This window comes from Anopheles gambiae, chromosome 3, assembly GCF_943734735.2.
Source record: "Anopheles gambiae chromosome 3, idAnoGambNW_F1_1, whole genome shotgun sequence".
NCBI lineage: Eukaryota > Metazoa > Arthropoda > Insecta > Diptera > Culicidae > Anopheles > Anopheles gambiae.
Window position 1 is genome coordinate 70,599,083 of NC_064602.1, and position 22,393 is coordinate 70,621,475.

The following is a 22,393-nucleotide window of genomic DNA, read 5'->3' on the forward strand; positions in this document are numbered from 1 at the left end:
ATCCGCAAAAAATATATATTATATACATAGTACGACAATGGGAAAAAACTCGTGAATTTACAGTAAATAAAACAAGGAAACGCAAACAGTGATCAAATATATTTGCGCTAACAAATAGAAGAAGAGAAGAAGAAAAAAGCAGAGCAACCAACACAGAAAACGAATAAAAAAACATAAACAAAAAAAACCCATCGAATGCGTGTGTCAATTGATTAGTGAACCGTGTTTGGCGTAGCAACATAAGCACACGTACTGTCGTCCCTATCTGTCATGCCCGCAAGGTAGATAGTCCACTGGTGGTGGTGCATCTCGGATTACTACTAACACGGATGCACCTAAAAGTGCATTAAATGCAAAATGGAAGATAAAAAGAGAGAGAGCGAAACGATTGCAACATAATAGCCCGGTCGTACTGTATCCACAGCCTACCCTGGTTAGAAGCACCTTAACCTCCAGGTTTCCATCCCCCATTGAACGCGTAGTTGTGCCTTCACCGTAGTAGGCGGCCCCCGTTAGGAGGGGCCGCCTGAGCAGGGATGGCGGTTTTGCGCATGGGTTTTGATGAAGCGTTGCGCACCCGATTGGGCATTGTTATTGGATTTACTATCCCCTCGCCGCGCTGTCGCCACGTTTTGTATTTTGAGTAGTCACTGTGGGAGGGAGGAATGGGGGGGGGGACAAGCTTCCGGGTGGTGTGGTGGAGAGTTTGATAGAACGCGCTGCGCGACCCCGTGTACGCGGGCACGATACATGCGCGAGCGCGCGCTCAAGCATTCACAAGTGATACATTTAGCAAATGGTAAGCCGTGGTCGCGGTCGTCGTCGTCGTCAGTGTGTCGTCTTCCAGTGGATTCAGTGTGCATACCACCGTGCGAAAACCGTGTCGAAGCCGAAGAAACCGATCATCGCATTTGCTGACTCGAGTTGCTCGGTTGCTGATGGCTGCTGGTGCTTTGGTGGAACATCCTTGCGAAACGGAGGACGCAATCGTTGCAGCACGATCAGGATCGGTTGATCGATAGGTGTTGTACTACGTACGTTCATCGTTTGCTCTTGAGACAGAGAAGTTACGCATACCAAATCCTGATTTTCCCGTGTAGTGTTCAAGGTAATTGACTGGTCCTTAAGGCTGAATGACTGACTGAACTTCCTCATCAAAACAACAAAACTGTTTAATGTTTAATGTTTGTGTGTGTGTGTGTGTGTTTGTGTCCATCGTAAGTGACAAAGTGACGATTGTTTGCTCCCGCCTGCTAAGTGCATTACCTGAATTATCCTGAACCTCTCTGCAGTGTGTGTCTATTTACGCAGTTCCGATTGTACCACTCACCCGGACATTGTGTGTGTATTTACATCAACAAAAAGAAGGAAAAAAGCGTTGCCATTTTTTAGGTCAACCCGGGGCTTGGTGTCCCCGTACCGAAAACCGAACCGGTGCCGATAAGTAACCTGTTTTATTGTTGTTGTTGTAGTGAGCATCGGCAGGGCCCAGGTTCCACCAGCTGCATGTGGACACGCGCCAAACGGTGTTAACACATTAGCACCTTGGGCTTTTGATACCCTTGGAAAGAGGGGCAGGAGCAGCGGACACTGATAATTGTGAGGGCAAATATCGCCAAAAAGGTGTTGCGTCGTCATCGGTAGCGCCTCCTTTAGGGGGGTACACGTTTTGAGATCGAGATTTGTTTTCGTTCGTCGCCTAACGCGCACCTGAGTCATCGCAAAATAATGGAGGACGCACTCCGCTCTGCAACTGTTTGGTGTGATCAATTTAAGTTTGTGTGTGTGTGTTGATGTTTTGAAATAGTATGATCAGTGTATGATCAGTATCAAACATTTGGCGCCATTTTGAGTGGAGAAAACCTTGTCCTTTTACCACATTTTGCTCGTGTTGTACCTACAACCTTGACTGAAAAGGTGGCAAATCTATTGGAGTTTTTTTTACCTACATTAACCACACAAGTTATGCGTTGTTTGGGAAATTCCATTATCTACACAGAAGCATGCCCGTTGGTATGTGGTACCTTTAGTGTGTAGGGCGCGTCGCACGTGTTTGCTTATCGAAACACAAAAGGTGCTAACGGGTGCGATGATCGTCACTCGGTCTGTTACGGTTTTGAGAAGCAATTCATTCCAGGGGCAGACAGAGAGAGCGAGAGAGACATTCTTATAGCTGCATTTTCTGTGCAGTTTATCTAGGTTTAACGTTCTGTAGAGTTTGGCGGGAATGTCTACTGGAAATTCCCCTATTTTAACGTATTTGCAGCCCTTTACACATGCTCTATTTGTACAAAGTTCTGGATACTTTTGGTACGTCATCGGCGTCACACACACACACACACATACGTAAAATGTCGTCAGATGATAAGTGCGCGATGAAAGCGCAACGAGACAAAAATCAACAACTGTCACTCAAAGTCGCGAGCACCGGCACAGCCGAGGGGCTGCATCACGTGGAAACGTGATCGTGGCCATGAATCACCACACTACAAGCGGCTGTTGATGGGCTCGCGTAGGAGAGCCGAGTGATTTGTACTGTGTATATACGATCGTCGCACGATCAAACATAACAAGATGCCGGTAAAATGTGTTTAAGTTTGTTTTTCAGCCAGGAAAAATTGATCATTAACACACACAGACACACTAAAAATCTCAACACATATGATAAGGGTGCGCGCGCTAGATGTGCTGTAGTGCGTACGCTCTACCCACCGCCACACAAAGTCACGTCCAGCCAGCGGCTGTTGCGCCAGTACGGTACCCAATTGAGCCAAATTGAATTAGAGATGGGATGACAAATTTAGATGGCGAATAATTTGATTATCCTGTTTCTACTCTTTCCTTTCACTAGGGGTTTGCTCTACCCCCTTTTCAGGCTGCTCTGCTGGTAGAGCACACTTGACTAAGCTTGGTCCAGCTTTGACGTTCGGGATGGTTTGGAGTCGGTTTTTTTTTGAGGGTCGAATGCGATATCGTTTAACTCGAATCAGGTCCGGGGAATGTTTCTTTTTTACACCTTTATATGAAAGGTATATGAAACTTACATACAAGGAGGTTAGTTGATCGTGATTGTAACTAAACTTTAATTATCTTTAGAAATTTATTGTTTCAAGTAACCGATCGATTGATTGTGTGTCCTGTATAGGATCAGTAGTCTTTTTTAACTGAGAGTCGAATGATCAGTGTTTCCAGCATGTCTGAGCAAAATTGTATAGTAAGTCAACCCATAAATACGTGACAATATCAAAGGCAATTGCAGTGAAATACCGCTACAAGACATATCAAATTACCTGAATTTATTATTTTTGGATATTATTAGATTATTTCGTAACAATCCAAAAGCAAATCTATATATTTTAATTGCTCAACTGTCAAATCAGTGCAATTTGCTTCAAGAATTGTCCAATGCAGTATAATTTTTTGCATTTTTGCTAATAAATTGAATCCTCTTAAATGCCAAAAATAACACAATTTTCTGCACTAATTGTATAAAATTAATTAAAATAAAGTGTGTAAAAGTACTGAATTTTATCAAAAATACTGAGTAATCAATTGTATTTTGGCCAAAAACCGTGAAATTCGAGATTCGGAATTCGGATTCCTCGGGAACGCATAAACCGCGCATTTCGGAAACAGACTGTACACAATGTGTTTATGGATATAGTATGATATTAGATATTGGGGGATGATATTTCCAAAGAGTGTTTTTTTTATTACAAATTATTTCAAACATTTTATGTATATTAGGTAAGCTAGCTAAATGACTACGTAAAAAAACTCGATTTATACAATAAATGCCACTTAGAAAGAGTATTTTTCAAATTTTTGAAGGGATTGAATCCTCCTGTTCTCTTCACCTCTTGATGGATATCATGGATGCCTTAACTATAATCCCAAAAAGCAGATTACAAGAACGATCTTGAACCTTGACTTAGGCAGAAAAGTGAGACATATTCTCATTCAAAAGATGAAATTCTTGTAATCCTCTGTTACAGGTGATCCAGAAGAAAAGAAAGCTTCTAATAACTTGTACCAGCAATAGTATCAATGTGTTTAACGTAACAGTTCAAAGAAGTGTCCGAAACCGTTCACGGTCGCGCGCCTTTGTCTGCCAACCCGTTATCCCGGCATTAATGGCGTAAGCCTCCTCGCCGTTCTGCCATTTCAATGTTGGCCTAAGACGCCTCCTCCCAAATAGCCAAAATTGCTTAAGCAGCCAATTTTGGCATGCTAAAGATCGCTGCTTGAATTCGCCTTTTGCAGTAGATAAACAGCATTAAAGTTCCAGGTGATCCTTCTAAATAGCACCTAAGCAGCTTCCTTATGCCAGGATGCCGGGGATTATTTATCTTTGTGTTTTATTCTCGATCATCGATGAAATAAACAACAGGATTTGTTTTGTTTGTGTAGATGTGTATATTTTTAAATCCTTAATATTCATAAATTACACGAAATGCATCACAATTTACTGTACAATCACAATCACTTCACTAAAAATCCCTTTTTCAATTAACTTATCTAACCTGTGCAGCAGCAATGAGGTGATTGACGGCGTCAGTCTTTGACAATTAGACAAGAGCCACCTTGTACCGATGTCATGCATTAAAAAGCTAAAAAGTACCACCAAGTTCGGTATGCTTTCTCAACAAGCCTTCAAGTTCCATCGTGAACCATACACATCAGGCTAATCAGCCACAAGGTTCCTGAGAGTACCATGTGCATGTTAAAAAGCTCCATAGTTCCGCAAAGTACCGTCTATCTCTTAACCATCCACAAGATACGACATCGGAACGTTTTTTGTTAAACAGCCCCAAATCCGCTATAAAGTACGACCTGGCTATTTGGGCTCTGTCCGTGTGGACGGCCTAGAAATACTTTATGGACTTGGTCGGCCATTTCCATACGTACAACATAGCCAACCCACCGGAGCATGGCGAGATGTGATCCTACAAGAGCGGTATACGTGAAACAATAAAATGTACACAAAAGTATTTGTGGAAATGGGATCATGTGTGAGGATCTTTTCGAAACCTAATTTTAATTGTTCAATACATCAATATCTCAATAATCAATATCTATGTTATCAATAAGCTTGCGAAATATGTGCATTAAAACTCCAATTTATAAATTAGAAATATCACTCATACCAACTGTTAACCAAGAGAATTTATTTAGGCATTTGTTTCATATGTTCTTCAATTATCTTCATATCTTAAACATGACAGACAAGAAGAACGATCTTGATCAATATGAGTCCAGGTTTACGCAGAAAAGTGAGTCATGTTCTCATTTTAAAGATTAAGGTCTGGCAATCCTCTGTTACTACAATACATAAGATGATCATGCTTATCTATTTCGCAACAACATCATCATACAACATGCTCGCTATAACAGTCATGCGTATGAATTACGATGTCAACTCCACTAAGGCGGACAAACTTTGAAAATTATGACCAATTTTCAGCCTCTTAATGGTCTCATTCACTTTTTAGGAATAGATCTACGTATAGTAGATGATCGATAAGAAGAGAAAGCTTCCAATGATATGATCCATCTATAGTATCTATGTGGGAACGTTGCAGATCTTTTGCCAAGAACTTCAAAGGAAAAGTCGTTTATTGACTTCAGATGACCAAATAATTGAAAATGAGCTTACTGTTCGACCCAACTTTATACAATATTACAGGGTTATTAAATTACCAGACATAGAACCTTAGTACCATGAACAGATGCTAAGTTCTAACCATATCCAGGCAAAAGGTTAAAGTAATCATTCATAAGCCTGATATGGGATACATGCCAAACAAGCCCCTAATGCCGATCGAGAGCAGGTAAAAGAATATCACAATCAGCAGCATAAAATCCTGAAATGCTAACCTCGACTAGTTTCAACCATTTTAAACACTTTCAAACTCCCACAAAATACCATCGAGTGCTTCGAAAAGACCGTCACACTATTACCGGTACACAAAACACCATATTCTGGGTTCATTTACCACACTCCAGCAAGATCTCCACCACAACCGCATGACATGCATGCCGCCCAGTGTACGGCGTAAGTTGATACCAGTTTTTGGCAGTTTTCGCCGGCAGCCAGCCGCGGAGTTAATGCGTGTCGCGAGAGTCCATCCATCCGATGGCCATGAACGACGCCAGCAGAGTGCGACGCAGCACCACTTTTCGTTAGGGGCCGTGTGATGGAAGACCGGGAAAAATTAACCGGAAGTGTATGGACAGTGTATGTGTGAGTGTGCGTGTGTGGGAGGGCTCGTGAGTCACTTAATGCTTACAAATTGAGCGGACTGGATCGTGCGCGGGAGAGTAATTTTGAGATTGTGGATTGGATCTTGCAAAACACTGTCAAGTAGAAGCTGTCCCAAAAATAACCCTAAATGCGTCTCCAAAAAATCCCAAAAAAAAACCCTAAAACTAGATTAGGTTGGTTTTAGAAGCTGAAGGCTTTTACAGAATAGAACCCAGTTTGAACCAACTGAGCGTTGCATTGGATGACTCTAAGCTGTGTTATATTACGAATTGATCAAACCGTACACAGTGTGTCATTAGAGTTAGCAAACTTAACGTAATTGCAACAATTATTTGTCTTTTTTTGGTTAGTGTCGTTCGATATTTGTCTTGCCAAATCCATTGATATATACAAAGACCAGAGAGAAGAGACCTTCAGCATGAAGGCGAGTCTATGGATTGCTAGCTTGCCAAAAAAAAAACGAACATTGCTCCCTGTCGCTGCCCGCGTGGGGTTGGTGTATTGATACAGCTGGCCAGACCTACCGCTGCTGCCGTACAAAGCCACACACACACGAGCACACGAGCACACAATACAACAACCTCTCGTGACAGACAGGCAGTTTGCCGAAGCTTAAGCCTCGTAACGACCATCCGATAGATGCATCCCAACGGAGATCTCCAACAAGATCTTCTCGTAAGACCGGTAGAGAGCAAAAGGAGAAGGGAAAGGTGTTTGGGATATTTTTCCGAGTTTCTGCACAATTCTCAATTTCACAATTGGTCACACTAGCCGGGGTCCATTTTTGGACCTGCAGCAGCACCAGCAGCAACTGGGACCATAAATAACTTCGCAAACAGTAGCGCAAACCTTATCACTATGAGCTCATAGCAGCACCCCTTTTACCATCTTTTATACCCCAGAACTTGAATTTGGACTTCTTGTTGACGAGGGAAGAGCCTTTGGGAAGCTGGCAGAAGCTTACGATCACGTTGGGAAGGCGTTTTAAGCTGTCGCGTTTCGCGTGATGCTGTTTGCAGTATGATAAGCCAGAACAGACAGGGTTTATCTCCGGCTGTTAATCTTTCAGTCGCACTCGGGAATGGTAAGAAATGGTCTTGCATATAAAAGGCGTACGCCGGTAGCAATCCTACCTTTCGAGGTTTGCTTGCAAACCCCGTACGAGTGCGAGTACTCCCGGTAGTAACTGATCTAAGTTGGGAAAGGACAGTGTGGTGTGGGCCTGTGCTGCAAGGTGTAGTGGAACGCTGCCATAACCAGTAGTGTTGTGGAGGAAAGAAAAAAGAAAGGTAAGCAGTAAGTGAAAAATGCAATCAATAAGGCACATGCGCCAAACGTTGAGAGAGCAGAAACTTCAGAGAGGGTCTTGCGAAAAGAAGCTTTTCACGTGGAGCGCGTGCTTAATTTTGTTTATTTACGCAAAACTTAGCGCACAGTGGCGAAAGAGAGTTGGTGTCGCAGTGTTGCAAGTTTGTAAATACATCTGTCCTTGCCCTTTGCCACGAGACAGGCACAATCACGCATACGATCGATCGACGACTACGAAATTAGGCACTACCAATTATTTGCAAACGATATTGGCAAACTCTATTGAAACTATTGCTCTGTGTGTGTGTGTGTGTGTGTGTGTTTGGTTTAGGAATTCTTCCGAAAAAGATAATGCGCACTACACCAGCATGAAGCAAACAAGACAACAAAAACTGAACCCTCCCCGCCCGTTTTGTGAGGATCTTTTTGTCGACTGAGTCATCACACCCGATTCGCTACGCTCTCTGGGGAATTAGAAAGCAAGCGCTAATTAGAGACCAGGAACGCTATCGGCCATGGGATGATGGTAGTGGTGGTGTTTCCCGCTGCTAGCGGCGGCGAAAGATGACTTTGAAATGGAGCTGACATGCAGTAAGAGGTTCTCATATTCTCAGGCAACAGCCTGCGGAAGGAAAAGGTTTCGAAAGGCTGTGCGTCAATTACGGTACCGCGTCTGCAGCTTACAAGTCGAAACATCTCAAAATGGCTGGAAGCCTTTGTCCCCTCTGGACTGCCCAGACACAATGCCAGACGTGTAGTACATGCGCATGGTTGCACTTCGCACGCACAACCTGTCGATTGCGTTCGATCCGCTCCGCTCGGCTTTAATTTGTGGGAGTTAAGCCCCCCGACCCGGCCTAATCGAAAGTGAGAGACGTCGGAGAATGCGCGTAAACAGCATAACACCGTAAGGCGTTAGATCTTTTTACACGCTGCAGTCACGCGAAGCTGGGCGGAAGTTACTGTTTTCCCCGGCGGTGAGGTGTGAATACAAGCCCTCCTGACCTTTTTATGAGATTTGAAGAGGGTGGAGCTTTCCGACGCTCCGGAGCATTATTGTGCAGACGATTAATGAAACATTAGAGCTAGTACGGTCGGTCGCTACCCAGTACCCAGAAGGTGAAGGTTCTTACTGATTTGCGTGTTAGTGTTTCGTCTTTTTGGAGGCTTGATTTAAGGCTTCCTGGATTTTCGTGAAAATATCAGGAAGTCTATTTGTTCTACCTTAAAAACTGTTTAAGATGCTGTGTGCATGAGCTGTAAGTCATTGCGTCGTCTCGCTGTTCACGTGACGTACGATAGGGATTAAGATAATAAGATAGCTTATCTTGTTGTGTTGTCTTAAACGTTTTAATCGCTCTGGGATTATTTTTGCCTTTTTTGTAATTTATAAGCAAAGAAGATCTCTATCATAAATATTTCACGACTAAGCTCTGAACAATTGTAGACATGTTTATACAGTTATTCTGGTTCTTGTTTTGAGTTTTTCAGATTGTTTCCCATATTTTAACTCTTTAATCATCTAACCGACGTCATTACTGAGCTGCCAAGCTCATTGAAATGGACTTTTTTGGACCTTACAGAAACCTTGTATATATTTACCTTGTGCATGATCATAAACAATGCGTAATACTCTTGTTTTTGAGACCAAAAACAGATGTCCCGGATTCAGAACAACAGCAAAACTTGTATTATTTTTTGCGAATTTGTAGATTGTTTACGAACAACGATCGCGTTTTGGGACAAGATGATCGTTGTTCGTACATGCTTTCGTGATACAACTAACATTCAATTATCAAATGGACAGGAACATTCATTTAAATGTGCCTTCTGGATCCTAAAAACATCGGATCTTACAAGGATCTTCAAGGTTTGAACCCGATTTTAACTCTCGTTTTATTCCTTCCCCTTCGGATTTCAAGGGTGTCCTTCCCAGCTACAGGATACTTCATAGATTTGAAACAAGAATTCCAACAAATCATCATTATTATAATGATTTTGGAAAGGTTTAGAGATGACCTGTGGTTGGATTCTTTGAAGATTACATTGGAAATATAAAGATATTATCTCATCATCAAATCCATCAAATCATCAAATTAATTTCTTCAAATCCAACATCAAATTCATCCACAATATTGAGTTCGTCAAATTCAAACCCATTGATTTCCGTTGTTTGATAACGTCGAGCTGATGTAGAGTGATTCACTGCAACAACACTATGCCAGTCGTGCCTCCCAGATAGAGAGAGAGAGAGAGATTCACCTCCCATGAAATGGTGAGAATTTGTATTGCACGATGGTCACGATCACGATGGTCAGAATCATTCCCCCTCAGTAAAGACAAAAGCGCCCGAACCTGATCCCACCGGCAGACCCATCCCGTCCGCAAAAAGGGGTTCCATCGGTTCTAGCGTGCTATGCACCATTTCCCGCAACCTTCGTACCGTGCAACAACAACAACAGCAACAACAAAGTTTGCAGTGCGATAACTCCCGATAAGCCGAAAAAGAGTCGAAACCCGAATCGAAGTGTCTGTCTATTGTCTGTGTGTATGTGTGTCAGATGAGCCAACAATACCGCAGTATCAACAACTCACCAGAGAGTCATTCTAATAAAAGGGAAGGGGAAAGAAGGGGTGGTTTTATCACTGTGTTGTACCTACCACCCCGAGCGCGCACGCTGTATTGATTCATCCCCCTCGTTGGGATCGTTGCGCTCGCGAAACGGCTAGACTTTGGTGATCGATCCGCCGGACACGTTCAGTTGTAAAGCGTCCGTCGATCGTTGCGCACCAGTCGAGTAGAGGCACCAGTTCTGCAAGGTTCTCCTTTGCGATCATCTATACATCTAGCAGTGTGTCACTCTCGATCAAGCGTGTGTGTGTGTGTGTGTGTGGCTGTGTTTTGCCATCTGCGTTGTCCAGCCGATCGTGAGCCACATTCACTCGCCAGATATCGGTCGTCTAGGACGCAGGCAGCCGTAGCCATCAAAGGATCGAACAGATCAACAGCTCTGCTGCCGCGCTTGCCGTACACAGTGGATGATCTCGTGCTTCGTGATCGTGTAAATGTGCTCCTTCCGCGTCAGTTCTTCCTTTACTAACGGTGCTAGCGAGCATGTTTGGCGGACTTAACGGCAAATACCATTGAATTTACCCCATTCTTTTAGGGGATTTAGGCACTCTCTCCGGTGTGTTTCTGTGTGAAGTAAACGAAACAGCGTGTGTAATTCCAGTCCATTCCAAGCTCTTCTTCAAACCAAAGAAAAATCGTGACCAAATCCTGTGCCTGCGTGGTTGTGAATGTTTGTTTGCGTTTTGCCCACCTTTCGTTTTGCGCGATCGCCCCTCAAGCAGCAGAAGTGTTAATGTTTCACGAGCTGGTACGCTTATTGGCAGTACCGTGCATAAAATCGACCATTTCCAGTGACAAAGGTAGCAGTAAAACGACCCGTTTGTTCGAGCGAAGATCCAAGCCCGCCAACTGTTGCTTGTGACGAAAAGGTATGTTTTGTTTTCTCTTGCGGAAGAAATCGATTTTTTCTAATCGAAAACAAGGAGCTGGTTCTTGTTCGTTTAATGACGGGGCTACGGTTGAAAATACTTGTTTTGTACATTGCGTGGCACTTTTTTTCGGGATGAATAGATCCGCCTTCCCCATTATACGCAAAACAAGGTGCTACTTTTGTAGCACCTGCACTAAGTGAGTTTAAATTGCCGTTCGTTTCGCTTACATCACCACGCATTCGGTGGTGAACTCACCACCCATTTCGATGTCCACCGAGGCGTTGGGCTTCGGGGCAGCATAAAATGCATACCTTCCCCCGATCGGAACCTCGATTGGAACCTCGGATCTCCCACGCCCTTGGCCATGGTTGTGTAGCGCCTGGTATGTGCCGCCGGCAATGTGGAAGAATTCACACGCTGGCACGATATATTGTAGCAATAGTAGCAATTATTTGCTACGCGGAACTACCGCACGAATGCATTCGGATGCACCGAATTTCGATTGCGACTGGTGGAGGGTGTATTTAAATTCTGATCGACGGCTGACGGTGTGTTTGAAGTTTGCACTGGTAATAGGTGATGATGATCGATCGACGGATAAGAGTGGGATGGGGGGCTTGTTTTCATTACGACAAGAAGATAATCACTGGTCAGGGCACAGGCTGGGGGAGAGTGATCTTGTGTGTGTTTTAATGCATACTGGAAGATGCGAGAAAATGAAAGCGAATGACCCTTCAAAGGTTTGCGAGTGGCAAAGTTAACGTGAAGCATTCACGCGAGGGTGCCATCAGTAGTACAGCGGGCTACAAAATGGATTACAAGGGCTATCTCAAAAGGTGATCTTTGACCAGTTCATGTTTGAAGTTTTAGTTTAAGTACCTTGATGGTCCTCCAACTTATTACTTTTTAATATTACTCCATATTAAACATGGCCTTTCATAAAGCCTTTCGCTACACTTTGAAACCTTTGGCACTGTTGTTTGAGTAGACAGGTTGCATTCTACGTTGAACTATTGTTGATTGAGAATATCTTTCCAAAGATTCTGGTGTCATAAGTGCAGTCGTTAAGTTGTACGACCTAAAACCATTTCCTTCACAGGTTCAAATATTGTATGGACCATGGGCTTCCCTGAACCAAAAGCATATATTGCTATTTATAAACAAAAGCCTATAAGAACTTATACAAAGGCTTAGCAAAAATTTGATTAAACAGACAAACATGTTTTAGGTGAAGTGAGAAAAATTCAATAAAACCACACAGACTCAATATCATGCCCGTTCTATTGAAACAACGGGTTCAAGCCTACAATCGACCATCCCCCCGTAACAAGGACTGACTATTCGGCTGCGTGGTACTGAATAAAGTCTCGAAAGACTATATAGGCCGGCATGTCGACGACGATACACCAAATAGAAGAAGAATTAAAATTAAAGCACGAAATTTTGACAATCTTCTTAAATTTTTGCATTTTCAATGTACCATTTTTGCCTTTTTGAGCCAGTATAGTCGATATAACAATAATCATTGAAGTATGGATAAAACGTAGTTAAGTAAAACACAGTAAAATATATTAAATTTGTAGTAAAATACTTACTACACAAGAGTCTATCATTGGTGATAACGAGGCATAGCTTGGTATCTTTGGAACAAACTTTGAGAAGCGCTGTCAGAACCTGAAGTCTTAAGGACAAACATTGATGATTTTGAGGCAATATTTCACAATAATAAATGTAATTGGGACAATTAATTCAGTCCTAACTAGCTCAATTTAACATATTCCTCTATGTCTGAAGAGTCTTTTAGTTAAGAAAGAATGCTTTAACTAAAAAAAATAGTAGTTTTTTAATTGATGTAGTTATGGAGTTATCCCTACATCCTAATTAGTCCGTTTTTAGTCTATGACTGAATACTTTAAGCTGTATGTAATTGTTATGATTGTAACACTTATATTTGAACTTGGTATTGTTGAACCCTTTCAATCCTATTCCAACAACCACCATCACCACCATCATCATCATTACTGATATTTCGTTTTGTAATAAAAAAAATAATCTCTTTTAAGAAGTGATGTTGCATTAATTTTGTAGATTTACAATGCTTGCGGCCAATGTAACTTCAAAATGAATAGTGAAAGCAATGTAATTTAATGATTTCCTCCTTAATCGATCTCTAATCGTAAAAAAATCCATTTTAATGATGATTCCTAACGAAACAACTCAGTTAGAAAACCAGAGGATAGTGTAAAGGCCAAAACAGTTCATCATCATAGTGTTGGAGCTGCTGCACTGCGGTTACGTTAACATTAATGTCGAATTTGTTCGTACCTTGGGATGACTATTTTCAGCTCCAAGTGTCAACGAGCTCGTAAACAAACATTGGAAGCAATGGAGAGACACACAACACCATCCACAACAATACACACACATACGAAACCACTGATAAACAGCTACGTCCTTGTGTGCTTTCTCTCTCTCCCGTGGTTGTTGTTGTTGTTGTGGTGTCGTTGCAGTGCAAGTTGTTCGTCTAATTCCACCACCGACGATTCCGGTAATCAGTTTCGATTGAAGAACGTTCCAAATAAGCAACTTTAGAGTCGAGTCGAGTCGAGTGGAGGAGTCCTAGCTTGGGACAGAAATTAAGATGTCCGGCAATTTGTCGTGGATGATGGATTTGGAGCATTTCGACATGTTCCGCATAGCCGCGCCAAGAGACTTGAGTCTTGCGCACTCAAGAACGGCAGGGTTTACCGTGCACAGCAAGGTCGCTTGAGAGCTCTCTCTCTCTCTTCAGGGCGGCTTTAATTTGATGATTTAATTAGCAAAACAAATTTTCTAATCAATGCTTAATGTGGCCACCCCTCCACGAGACAGATCACGCGCAGCGTATGCCTAGAATGTAAGTGTACGCGTGCTTGTACGGTGCACCGTGCACAGGGGGTGGAAAAAAAAAACCGGAATAGCGGTAGCTCATTCGCATAACTGGCCACGAGTAGACGGTTACGGTGCGCAAGAGCACTGTCTGTCTGGGCACCTTTCTCTGACGTCACTCTGGCTGGTGCATATGCTCGATCAAGCGCGCGATCGCGGCATGGGAAGGAGTTAATGAATAGTTAAACGGGTTTAACATATCCGGGAAGATTTAGGCGCTCAATGTACGCGGCGCAAGCAAAAGGTTTGGGAAACCGGGGAGGTAGATAACAAGCCACCGTTCGTTTACTGTGCCGAAGGTCAGGTTTTATCCTCCCCCCGGAGTCTGATGCAAGTCGGCGGGTCAGTTTAAACTAGATTCGTGTGGTTACCGATCAGCGAAAACGGGTTCATACTGATCGAGCTTGCGCTGTTTCATTATTAATGTTACTGTTTTTGTTTTGCATGAGCTTGTTTTTTGTAGCTTTTGCGTTGTCAACTGATGGACATTCAAGTGAATCGTTCACATAATCAATTTAAGCTAATTTTGAGATTGATTATTCATAATGTAATTTGGGAGTACAAATTCACTAGCCGATAATTCTTATGACTTTAAAAATAGAGTCTGAAATAACAAATTATTATTTAAAAAATCACCGACTTTTGCCTGAATATGTGAAACATTCCAATATATCGAGAATGTAAATATGAAAAATAGCCACAACATAAAATTAGAAAGATAATGATCGTGAAACTACGAGAACGAACATATACAATAATATAACAAAATGTACGAATAATAATAAGGATGTTCGTTTACACGGCCAAATCGTAATGAGGATCCGTTTTCCCATACACTCGATTTTCAGATACTTGCGTGTCGAATTGAAACTAACAGAAAGCTTCGTTTTTAAAATGCTAGACAGCTTTAGAACTCATTTCATTCCACTTTGAGTTGATCCAGATTACTAAAATTTGCAGCACCACGAGTAAAATGATTTAAATCACAAAACAGTAAACGTGCAATATAATTGGCACGTAGCATAAATATTCATTGGTCAGTTTCTCGCAAAGATAAAGCCGCCCGGTCCGCCGGTTTGTGTTTTGAAGTTGGTACCGAATGTTTAAGCATTCATTTTCTCACACGGCATCGGATGCGCAATGGACAGTAAAACGAAGATTGACGGAAAATATAGTTCACACAGTGCAATTAGACGTCCGGAAACGTGCGAATTCCTAACGCGATCGCGGAACTAAGAACTTATGGGAATCAGTGTCTAGTATCTTATATTTCTTCAACATTTTGCATTTAAATATGACACCTGCTTGATGACTGGGGGGGGGGGGGGGGGGGGGGATGCAAATAATAGCAAATAAACGGAACAAATGGATTGATAAATTGATTTGTGAGAACGTTGGAATGAAAAACGTACTTAACAACCCAATAGAAATGACAAACAGCTATTTTGTAATAGATTAATAACCCATATTTTAACATCTTATCTAAACACTCGATCAATCACTCGGCATCGCTGTTATTATCGTCGCTCGCGAAAGGGCCACACAAACGTAATCAGCTCGGTTGAATCACCCAATTAGTGTATCGGTGATCATTTCGTGCCGGGTTGTTGCCGGGTTGACGCCGTGCTGTTGGTTTGGTCCCGGCGACACTAGCGCGGCGAGGTGTTAATTTTCAAAACGATTCACTTTTGTGCTCTGTACATACACAACATACACACACACTCACACAATTACAGCTAATTGCACTTTCAATTCCGAGATTGTCTTGAGATGGATCAAAAACCCGCTAAACGAACGAACTCTGACGTACATGATTAGTGCACATCGTCAACAACGGCCTGCTTGCGATAGCTGTTTAATATTTAAGATACCAATCAAACGAAATCACATAATACGTAGCAGGCAACAAGTAGACGACAGTCGCCAGTGTCTGGGCTTTGTTGGGGGGCTGCCCAGGGCAGAAAACATTTCCGACCGGTAGTAACGCTCAATTACTTCAATCATCCTTGCTGCGGCTGGGGCCGAATTTCATTAATCTAGTTTACAACTGTTGACTGTCACACACTCGTACTCGGTCCCCGGTCTTCCTATCATTAGCCACCATTAGCGTGTGGCGTTGCACAGCGCAGCGAAAACAAATTACACGCGACCAGGACGGGCTGTTTCCACGACCACCAACGCTAACGATGCCGATCCCTACATTCGGGATGGAGTGGCACCAAATTGAAATCATTCCAAAGTGAAGTAAAAATGATTTAATATTAATGCAATTGTGGTTGTGTAAAATGGGAATGGTGTTTGGAAATAATGGAACACAGGAACAGTAGTCTGATTATGAATTCACATCGATTAAAACTCGCTAATGATCGAGGTTTATTTGGACCGGCTTCGTGGTACAGTGGTTAACGCACAGGGGAACAAGCATGCTGGTATTGAGTTCAAACCTTGAAATGGTCGATCTTTTTCTAGGCTTTTTCATGTAGGTGTTTGATCAGTATGCATTTATTCTGCATCGTTAGTATGGAGAAGAGATCCTTAATTCATAAAAAGATTAATAAAAAGAAGATTAATAAAACTAATAAAATCGTCTACATCTCTCTTTTGCTCTCTCTCAATTTCAGTTTACGATCCAGAAACAAAACCAAATTTCAATCTATAAATCGGATAAACGCGTGCTCGCTCTATCCGCAACTCAACTTCTTCGGAGAATTTCTTCCTTGTTTATTGAATTTTACCAGCGCAACCGATCAACCACACTTCTCGCCTACATAGGATGGTAGAAGGTGACACCGATCAGAACCAACCAAAGTGTAAGTCTTCAAGTCTCCGCTCCACTCTCCATCAACCGCTCAAAACCTAACCTCCCATCCGCTTCTACCATTCCCGAACAGATACCGATGTAAAGGACGACAGAGTAGCGAACGGTGACAGCAAGGATCATCCGTTGGCGGGAGGAGTCGTTGCCCTCTCCCTGCACGAGAAGTCGCTGGACCACACACAGGCTGTACTGCCACCACCGGCACCCGGCACCACTGGGAACGGCTCGGCGGCCGGTCCGCTCGCCCTCAGCAAGCAGCACGAGGCCAACTCGGGCACGGTCGGTACGGACCCCGAGCGAGGGGTCGCACCGATCAAGGCTGACTTCGAGCAGGCAATAGAGCTGACTGGTTATGGCAGGTTCCACTACATCCTGCTAGCAATATGTGGGCTGGTAAGCACCAGCGAGGAGATGGACGTCATCTCGATGTCGTTCATCCTGCCCTCCGCCCAGTGCGATCTCGACCTGAACACGCAGAGCAAGGGCTGGCTGAACTCGATCATCTTCATCGGCATGATGTTCGGGGCGTACATCTGGGGCAGTGTGGCCGACTCGCTCGGCCGCAAGAAGGTGCTGATCGTGATCTCGATCATGAACGCGTTCTGCATCGTCGCGTCTTCCTTCTCCCAGACGTACGAGGTGTTTATGGTGTTTCGCTTCCTGAACGGTGTGGCGTAAGTTGTGTTGCAAAACGAATAACCCCGGAGAGTTGTGCGGTGTCATTACCCATCTTTCTCTTCTCGCGCTACAGGTTAGGCGGTAGTGGTCCCGTCATCTGGCCGTACTTTGCCGAATTCCAGCCCAAGTCGAAGCGTGGCTCGATGCTTAGCTTTATGGCGGCGTTCTGGACGATCGGCAATCTGCTCGTCGCCGGGCTGGCCTGGCTAATCATCCCAACCGGTAGGTGTGCCGGCTCTTTAGACACACTTTAGACATCTAAAACTGACATCTCCAACTGTTTCTGTCCCTCTTAAAGGTATCGGCATCACAACGCCCGCCTTCACGTACAATTCGTGGCGCATCTTCCTGCTCGTCTGCTCCATACCGTCGTTCATTGTCGCTGCACTGCTGCTGTACCTGCCGGAGTCGCCGAAGTTCCTGCTCTCCCAGGGCAAGATCGACGAGGCGCTGGCCATCTTCCGCGGTATCTACGTGACGAACACGGGCAAGTCGAAGGACCAGTACCCGGTGCGCGAGCTGCTAATCGACGAGTGCTTGCGCGAGGAGCTGGAAGCGGTCACGAAACCGATCAAGAACAAGTACAAGCGCATGCTGTACGACATACTGGACAACAGCAAGCAGGTGTTCATGTCGCCGATCCTCAAGTTTACCATCATCTCGATCACGATCAACTTTACGTTCCACATCGGCTACTACGGGCTGATGATGTGGTTCCCGGAGCTGTTCAACCGGTTCGATGAGTTTACGCGCGCCCATCCGGGCGTGGAGGACGCGTCGGTGTGTCAGGTGACGGACTATGTCGTCGGCATGGGTTCACACTCACAGACGGGCGTCTGTTCCGCGACGATACCGAGCACTGTGTTTATGGAGTCACTCATTACGGTGGCGGCGGCGCTGCCCGCGAACGTGATTGCGGTGCTGGGGATGGATCGGCTCGGGCGTAAGTTTTTCCTCGTCTTCAGCACGATGGCGGCGGGCGCTTGTTCGGCGTCGATGTACTTCGTCACCAACCAGCACCAGAACCTGGCCGTGTCGGCCATCTTCAGTGGCGTCATCTCGATGGGCAACGCGTCGCTCGACTGTCTCATTACGGAAGTGTTTCCAACGAATTTACGGTGAGGCGGTCGAAAGGATATTTTCGATGTCAGGATTTTTAACGGAAATGCTTGCTTCTATTTTGCTTGTTTTGCAGTGCAACCGGTGTGGCGATCTCGATGGTGGCCGCACGGTTAGGCGGTATCATCGGCAACGTGGTGATTGCCACGCTGCTCGACCTGTACTGTCCCGCGCCGACGTTCATCGTGGCCGTCCTGCTGGCCGGTGGCGGTCTGATGTGTCTGTTCCTGCCGAACACGACGCGAACCGCCCTGTCCTAAGCACTGGGACGGCGCAACGCGCAACTTCACACCACCGATACCGTGGGCCCCGGAAACCGCTCCCCCGTGCTTCCCACATCTCCCCTCAAAATGCCAGCGTACAGCCGTCGGCTGGTGCATTCAACAACGAGCCCCATTCAATCATTGTTTTTTTTTTTAGTTTTTTAGAGTAGACTTTTTTTGTTTTTCATCGTTTTTTTTTTGCTAACGCAAACGGGTAACCAGGGGGGATAAAGAGATTTAAGTGTAAGCCACAGCAACCAAAAGAGAGGAGGTTGTTTGTGTGAAAGAGAGAGAGCAAGAGAGAGAGAGAGAGAGAGAGAGAAAGATGGGAGGGAAGAGCGTAGCTACCTATACATATCAAAAAATGGCAAAACGGGGCCAATTCTGTGGCTCTTTTTGATGGAAGTTTTTTTTACTACTCCCAATTCCTCAAAATCTTCCCTTTCGCCCCCTATTATGTCAATTCCCCTCTCATCAATTAACGTCAAAAAAAAGAAAACCCAACACGTAAAGGATTGAGAATTAATTGAAGCCATTTATAACCACTTTTCCTAACACATTCGCTGGTGACGCAAATGGCGCAAGCGGGTGGGGGACAAACAAATAAACTCCCAAATCCCTCACTCCCTCTAGATGTTTGTCAAAAGAATTTATTGTAGTGGTGAGTTTTGTTAGCTGTCGCGGGAAGTGTTTAACTTAATCTTAAAAGCAAAATAGTAAGCCTACCGGTCTGCCTAATGCGCTGGGCTGATAGGTGGGCGCTGCGCGAACGTAGCAAACGCCCCAGCATACTTGAGAGAGTAGCCAAATAAATGTTTAGCAAAACAAAACAAAAAAATCGAGTTTGTTTACGCTGTTTGATAAGAAGTGTTGTTTTTTATGCTTTGTACTGGAGGTTTTATAGGAGAAATTGAGAACTTTATTGCATTTTTGAGATTGTAAGTGGAGCTTCATCGGTGAAACACCAGGCGTCTCCATCGCCTTTATGTCCTAATTGAAAGCATTGAAAGCCTAATTGGTCTGCAAACGTTTTATGAACCATATGTTATGGTGTGTTAATGTTTTCAAAATAATATGAAGGATAAGACACAAGGACTAACCAATAGTTGCACAATAAAACGAACAGTGAAATGATTGTTTCTCTTTGCCATGAGCATACCAGTTGATTCCTTTACTTCCTTACAAAATGTCGCCCGAACGATTCCTTGCTTACAAAATAACGACCGCTCATAAACATATAATCTATTTTCTATTGAATTATAATACTTTGATGATCAGGTGCAAAAATAGGCTTTTAAGTGCTTTCATGACGTCTATTTTTCAAAGTCGTAAAAAATACACCTTGCAATGGAAATAACTCGTTTTGAATGAAAATATCAAACAATAGGAATATATGACAAGCTTGCACTACTATTTACAACTACTTGCTTAATACAGAAAATTAATTTAATCTCTGTGATGTAATATCTTAGACATATGACCACGATGCGGCCACTGTGCTTCGTGTGTCAAACTTGATCATGACCGCTGTCATGATCATCGTGCGCGCGGCAATGAACAATAAACGTCATTCGTTTACGGATCGTCGTACCGGCAACATCTTCAGTCTTCTTCTGTGTCGGTTTATTTCTTCTGCCTTTATTCTTCTGCCTTCGGACTGTGCTCAGTTTGAGTTCATCGGTTGATTTGAATTAATTCAAATTAATTCTAATCATTACATCTCAGAAGTGGGATACGTCCTATCGACTACACCTGTTTTGCTGTTTGCACCCTCACGATAAAAAGTATAGCGAAAAGTGTGTGCGTGTGTATGTGTGTGCGAGGTGACGCCACGATCCGCCATCGCGATGCCTACAAAAGATGAGATGTTGTGTGCTCTTGAAAGTAAGGGCATAGAAGTCCCCGTTACGGCTTCTATTCCACAAATTCGGAATATGTTTTCTGAAAACGTTCTACAACTAACATCAGCGGAAGCAGTCGCAACAACCTCACGAGGTGAGATATGCCCCCCGTCGAGCACCGCCATAGCCGCCACCACCACCACCTCCGTAGCTACCGTCGCGGCAAATTGCGCATCCACCATTTTGAAAGGCGACAACGATACCGATTCTGCCACCATTTTGAGTGCTTCCGTAGCTTGTGCTCCCATCGCGCTTAACAATGAGAATTCTTCTTCGCTTCCTGCTAACGCCGACAACGAAAATGAACTCAACGAAATGCGACGACGCTTGGAACTTTTAGAGCTTCGCCAAAGGGTCCAAACCCTTGAATATCAATCGGGAAAATTTTCGGCAAGCGATTTGAAGCTAGATGGAATTATTGAGCCTTTTACTGGAGACGATGCATCAAAGTGCATCATTGAATGGCTTGACGAGCTAGATCATCACTTTTCTCTGTGCCGCGTCCAAGATTCTGATAAATTCTTCTACGTGTACCGTTTACTGAAAGGATCTGCTGCTATGGTCGCTAAAGCCTCTCGTGCTTCAACACTGCAACAATTAAAAGACGAGCTGGTTGCAAACTTTTATGTGACACCCACGACCGAAGGCGTCTACCGACAGCTGCGTAACCGTCGTCTCTCGCCCCATGAGACAGCCCTGCGTTACGTATTAGATATGCAGCGAATCGCCAGTCGCGCATCCGTTCCTGAGCCTGAATTAATTAACATCATCTTCGAAGGGCTTGGCAGTCCGTCCCACACCGCTGGAATGCGTTTTCTGGTCGAAAAAGTGGAGGATTTGAAGCCACTTTTGAACAAGTTCGAGGCGATTCGACCACGATATGTTGCTAAATCATCCGAGACGCCCTTTCCCAGTGATCGCAAACGGGTTACAACTAATCGGGGAACAACACCAACAACTGTCCGTTGTTTCAATTGCTCTCAGTTTGGTCATCATCAGAGTGCTTGTACACGCCAACGCCGCCCACCAGGAGCTTGTTTCCGTTGCTTCCAGCTGGGACACAACTATAAAAGCTGTCCGAATGCTGAAACCAGCGCTGCTGCTTATCCGGATGCGGCCAATCGCGTTGATATCGATAATGCAGAAACACTGCCATTAAATGAATTGCACGAGGTGAGTGCTTCTTTTCTTAAGTCAGGGAATATAATCATGACAGTCAAAGAATATTCCTTATTTGATACAGGTAGCCCAGTAAGCTTTATTAATGAGAAGATCGTACCTTTATGCCTGCTATCTGATCCAGTTCCTTCCAACTACAAAGGTTTAGGAAATTCGCATCTTTATACTCGTGGCCAAATACACTGCCGAATTCAATTCAGGGAGACGATTCTCCATCACATGTTTGTTATACTGCCACATACATCTATGGCATGGCCAATAATCATAGGGAAGGATCTACTTCCAGCACTTAATGTTCATCTTATGTATTTCAAAGATCACATCCCGCTTAAACGAACTTGCATTATCCCTACAAAAACTATAGAGGAACAAAAAAGGAACGTTAGCAAATCTGGTATATTAGATAATGCCTTTAGTGAAATCTGTGCTA

General features: G+C 43.9%; 1 protein-coding gene across 2 annotated transcripts; it reads left to right on the forward strand.

Annotated features, from left to right (window-relative positions):
- The first annotated feature begins 7,379 nt into the window (after window positions 1–7,379).
- On the forward strand, window positions 7,380–19,721 carry LOC1271055 (synaptic vesicle glycoprotein 2B). Of its 2 annotated transcripts, none has more exons than XM_061656339.1 (6): window positions 7,380–7,554; window positions 16,627–16,815; window positions 16,897–17,497; window positions 17,575–17,723; window positions 17,800–18,619; window positions 18,697–19,721. In XM_061656339.1, the coding sequence occupies exons 2-6, from the start codon at window positions 16,779–16,781 to the stop codon at window positions 18,878–18,880; spliced, it is 1,791 nt and encodes a 596-aa protein (XP_061512323.1). In that variant the 5' UTR covers window positions 7,380–7,554; window positions 16,627–16,778; the 3' UTR covers window positions 18,881–19,721. The 2 variants fall into 2 exon arrangements, with proteins under 2 accessions (XP_061512323.1, XP_061512324.1); XM_061656340.1 differs by lacking the exon at window positions 7,380–7,554 and adding an exon at window positions 10,326–11,074.
- Window positions 19,722–22,393: the final 2,672 nt, after the last annotated feature.

What these genes read in the sequence shown, in the direction of transcription:
- LOC1271055 (XM_061656339.1), top strand. Translation starts at nt 16,779, where the DNA reads ATGGTAGAAGGTGACACCGATCAGAACCAACCAAAGT. An exon ending in CGATCAGAACCAACCAAAGT is followed by an intron (nt 16,816 to 16,896) that starts GTAAGTCTTCAA and finishes ATTCCCGAACAG; the next exon opens with ATACCGATGTAAAGGACGAC. An exon ending in GTGTTTCCAACGAATTTACG is followed by an intron (nt 18,620 to 18,696) that starts GTGAGGCGGTCG and finishes CTTGTTTTGCAG; the next exon opens with TGCAACCGGTGTGGCGATCT.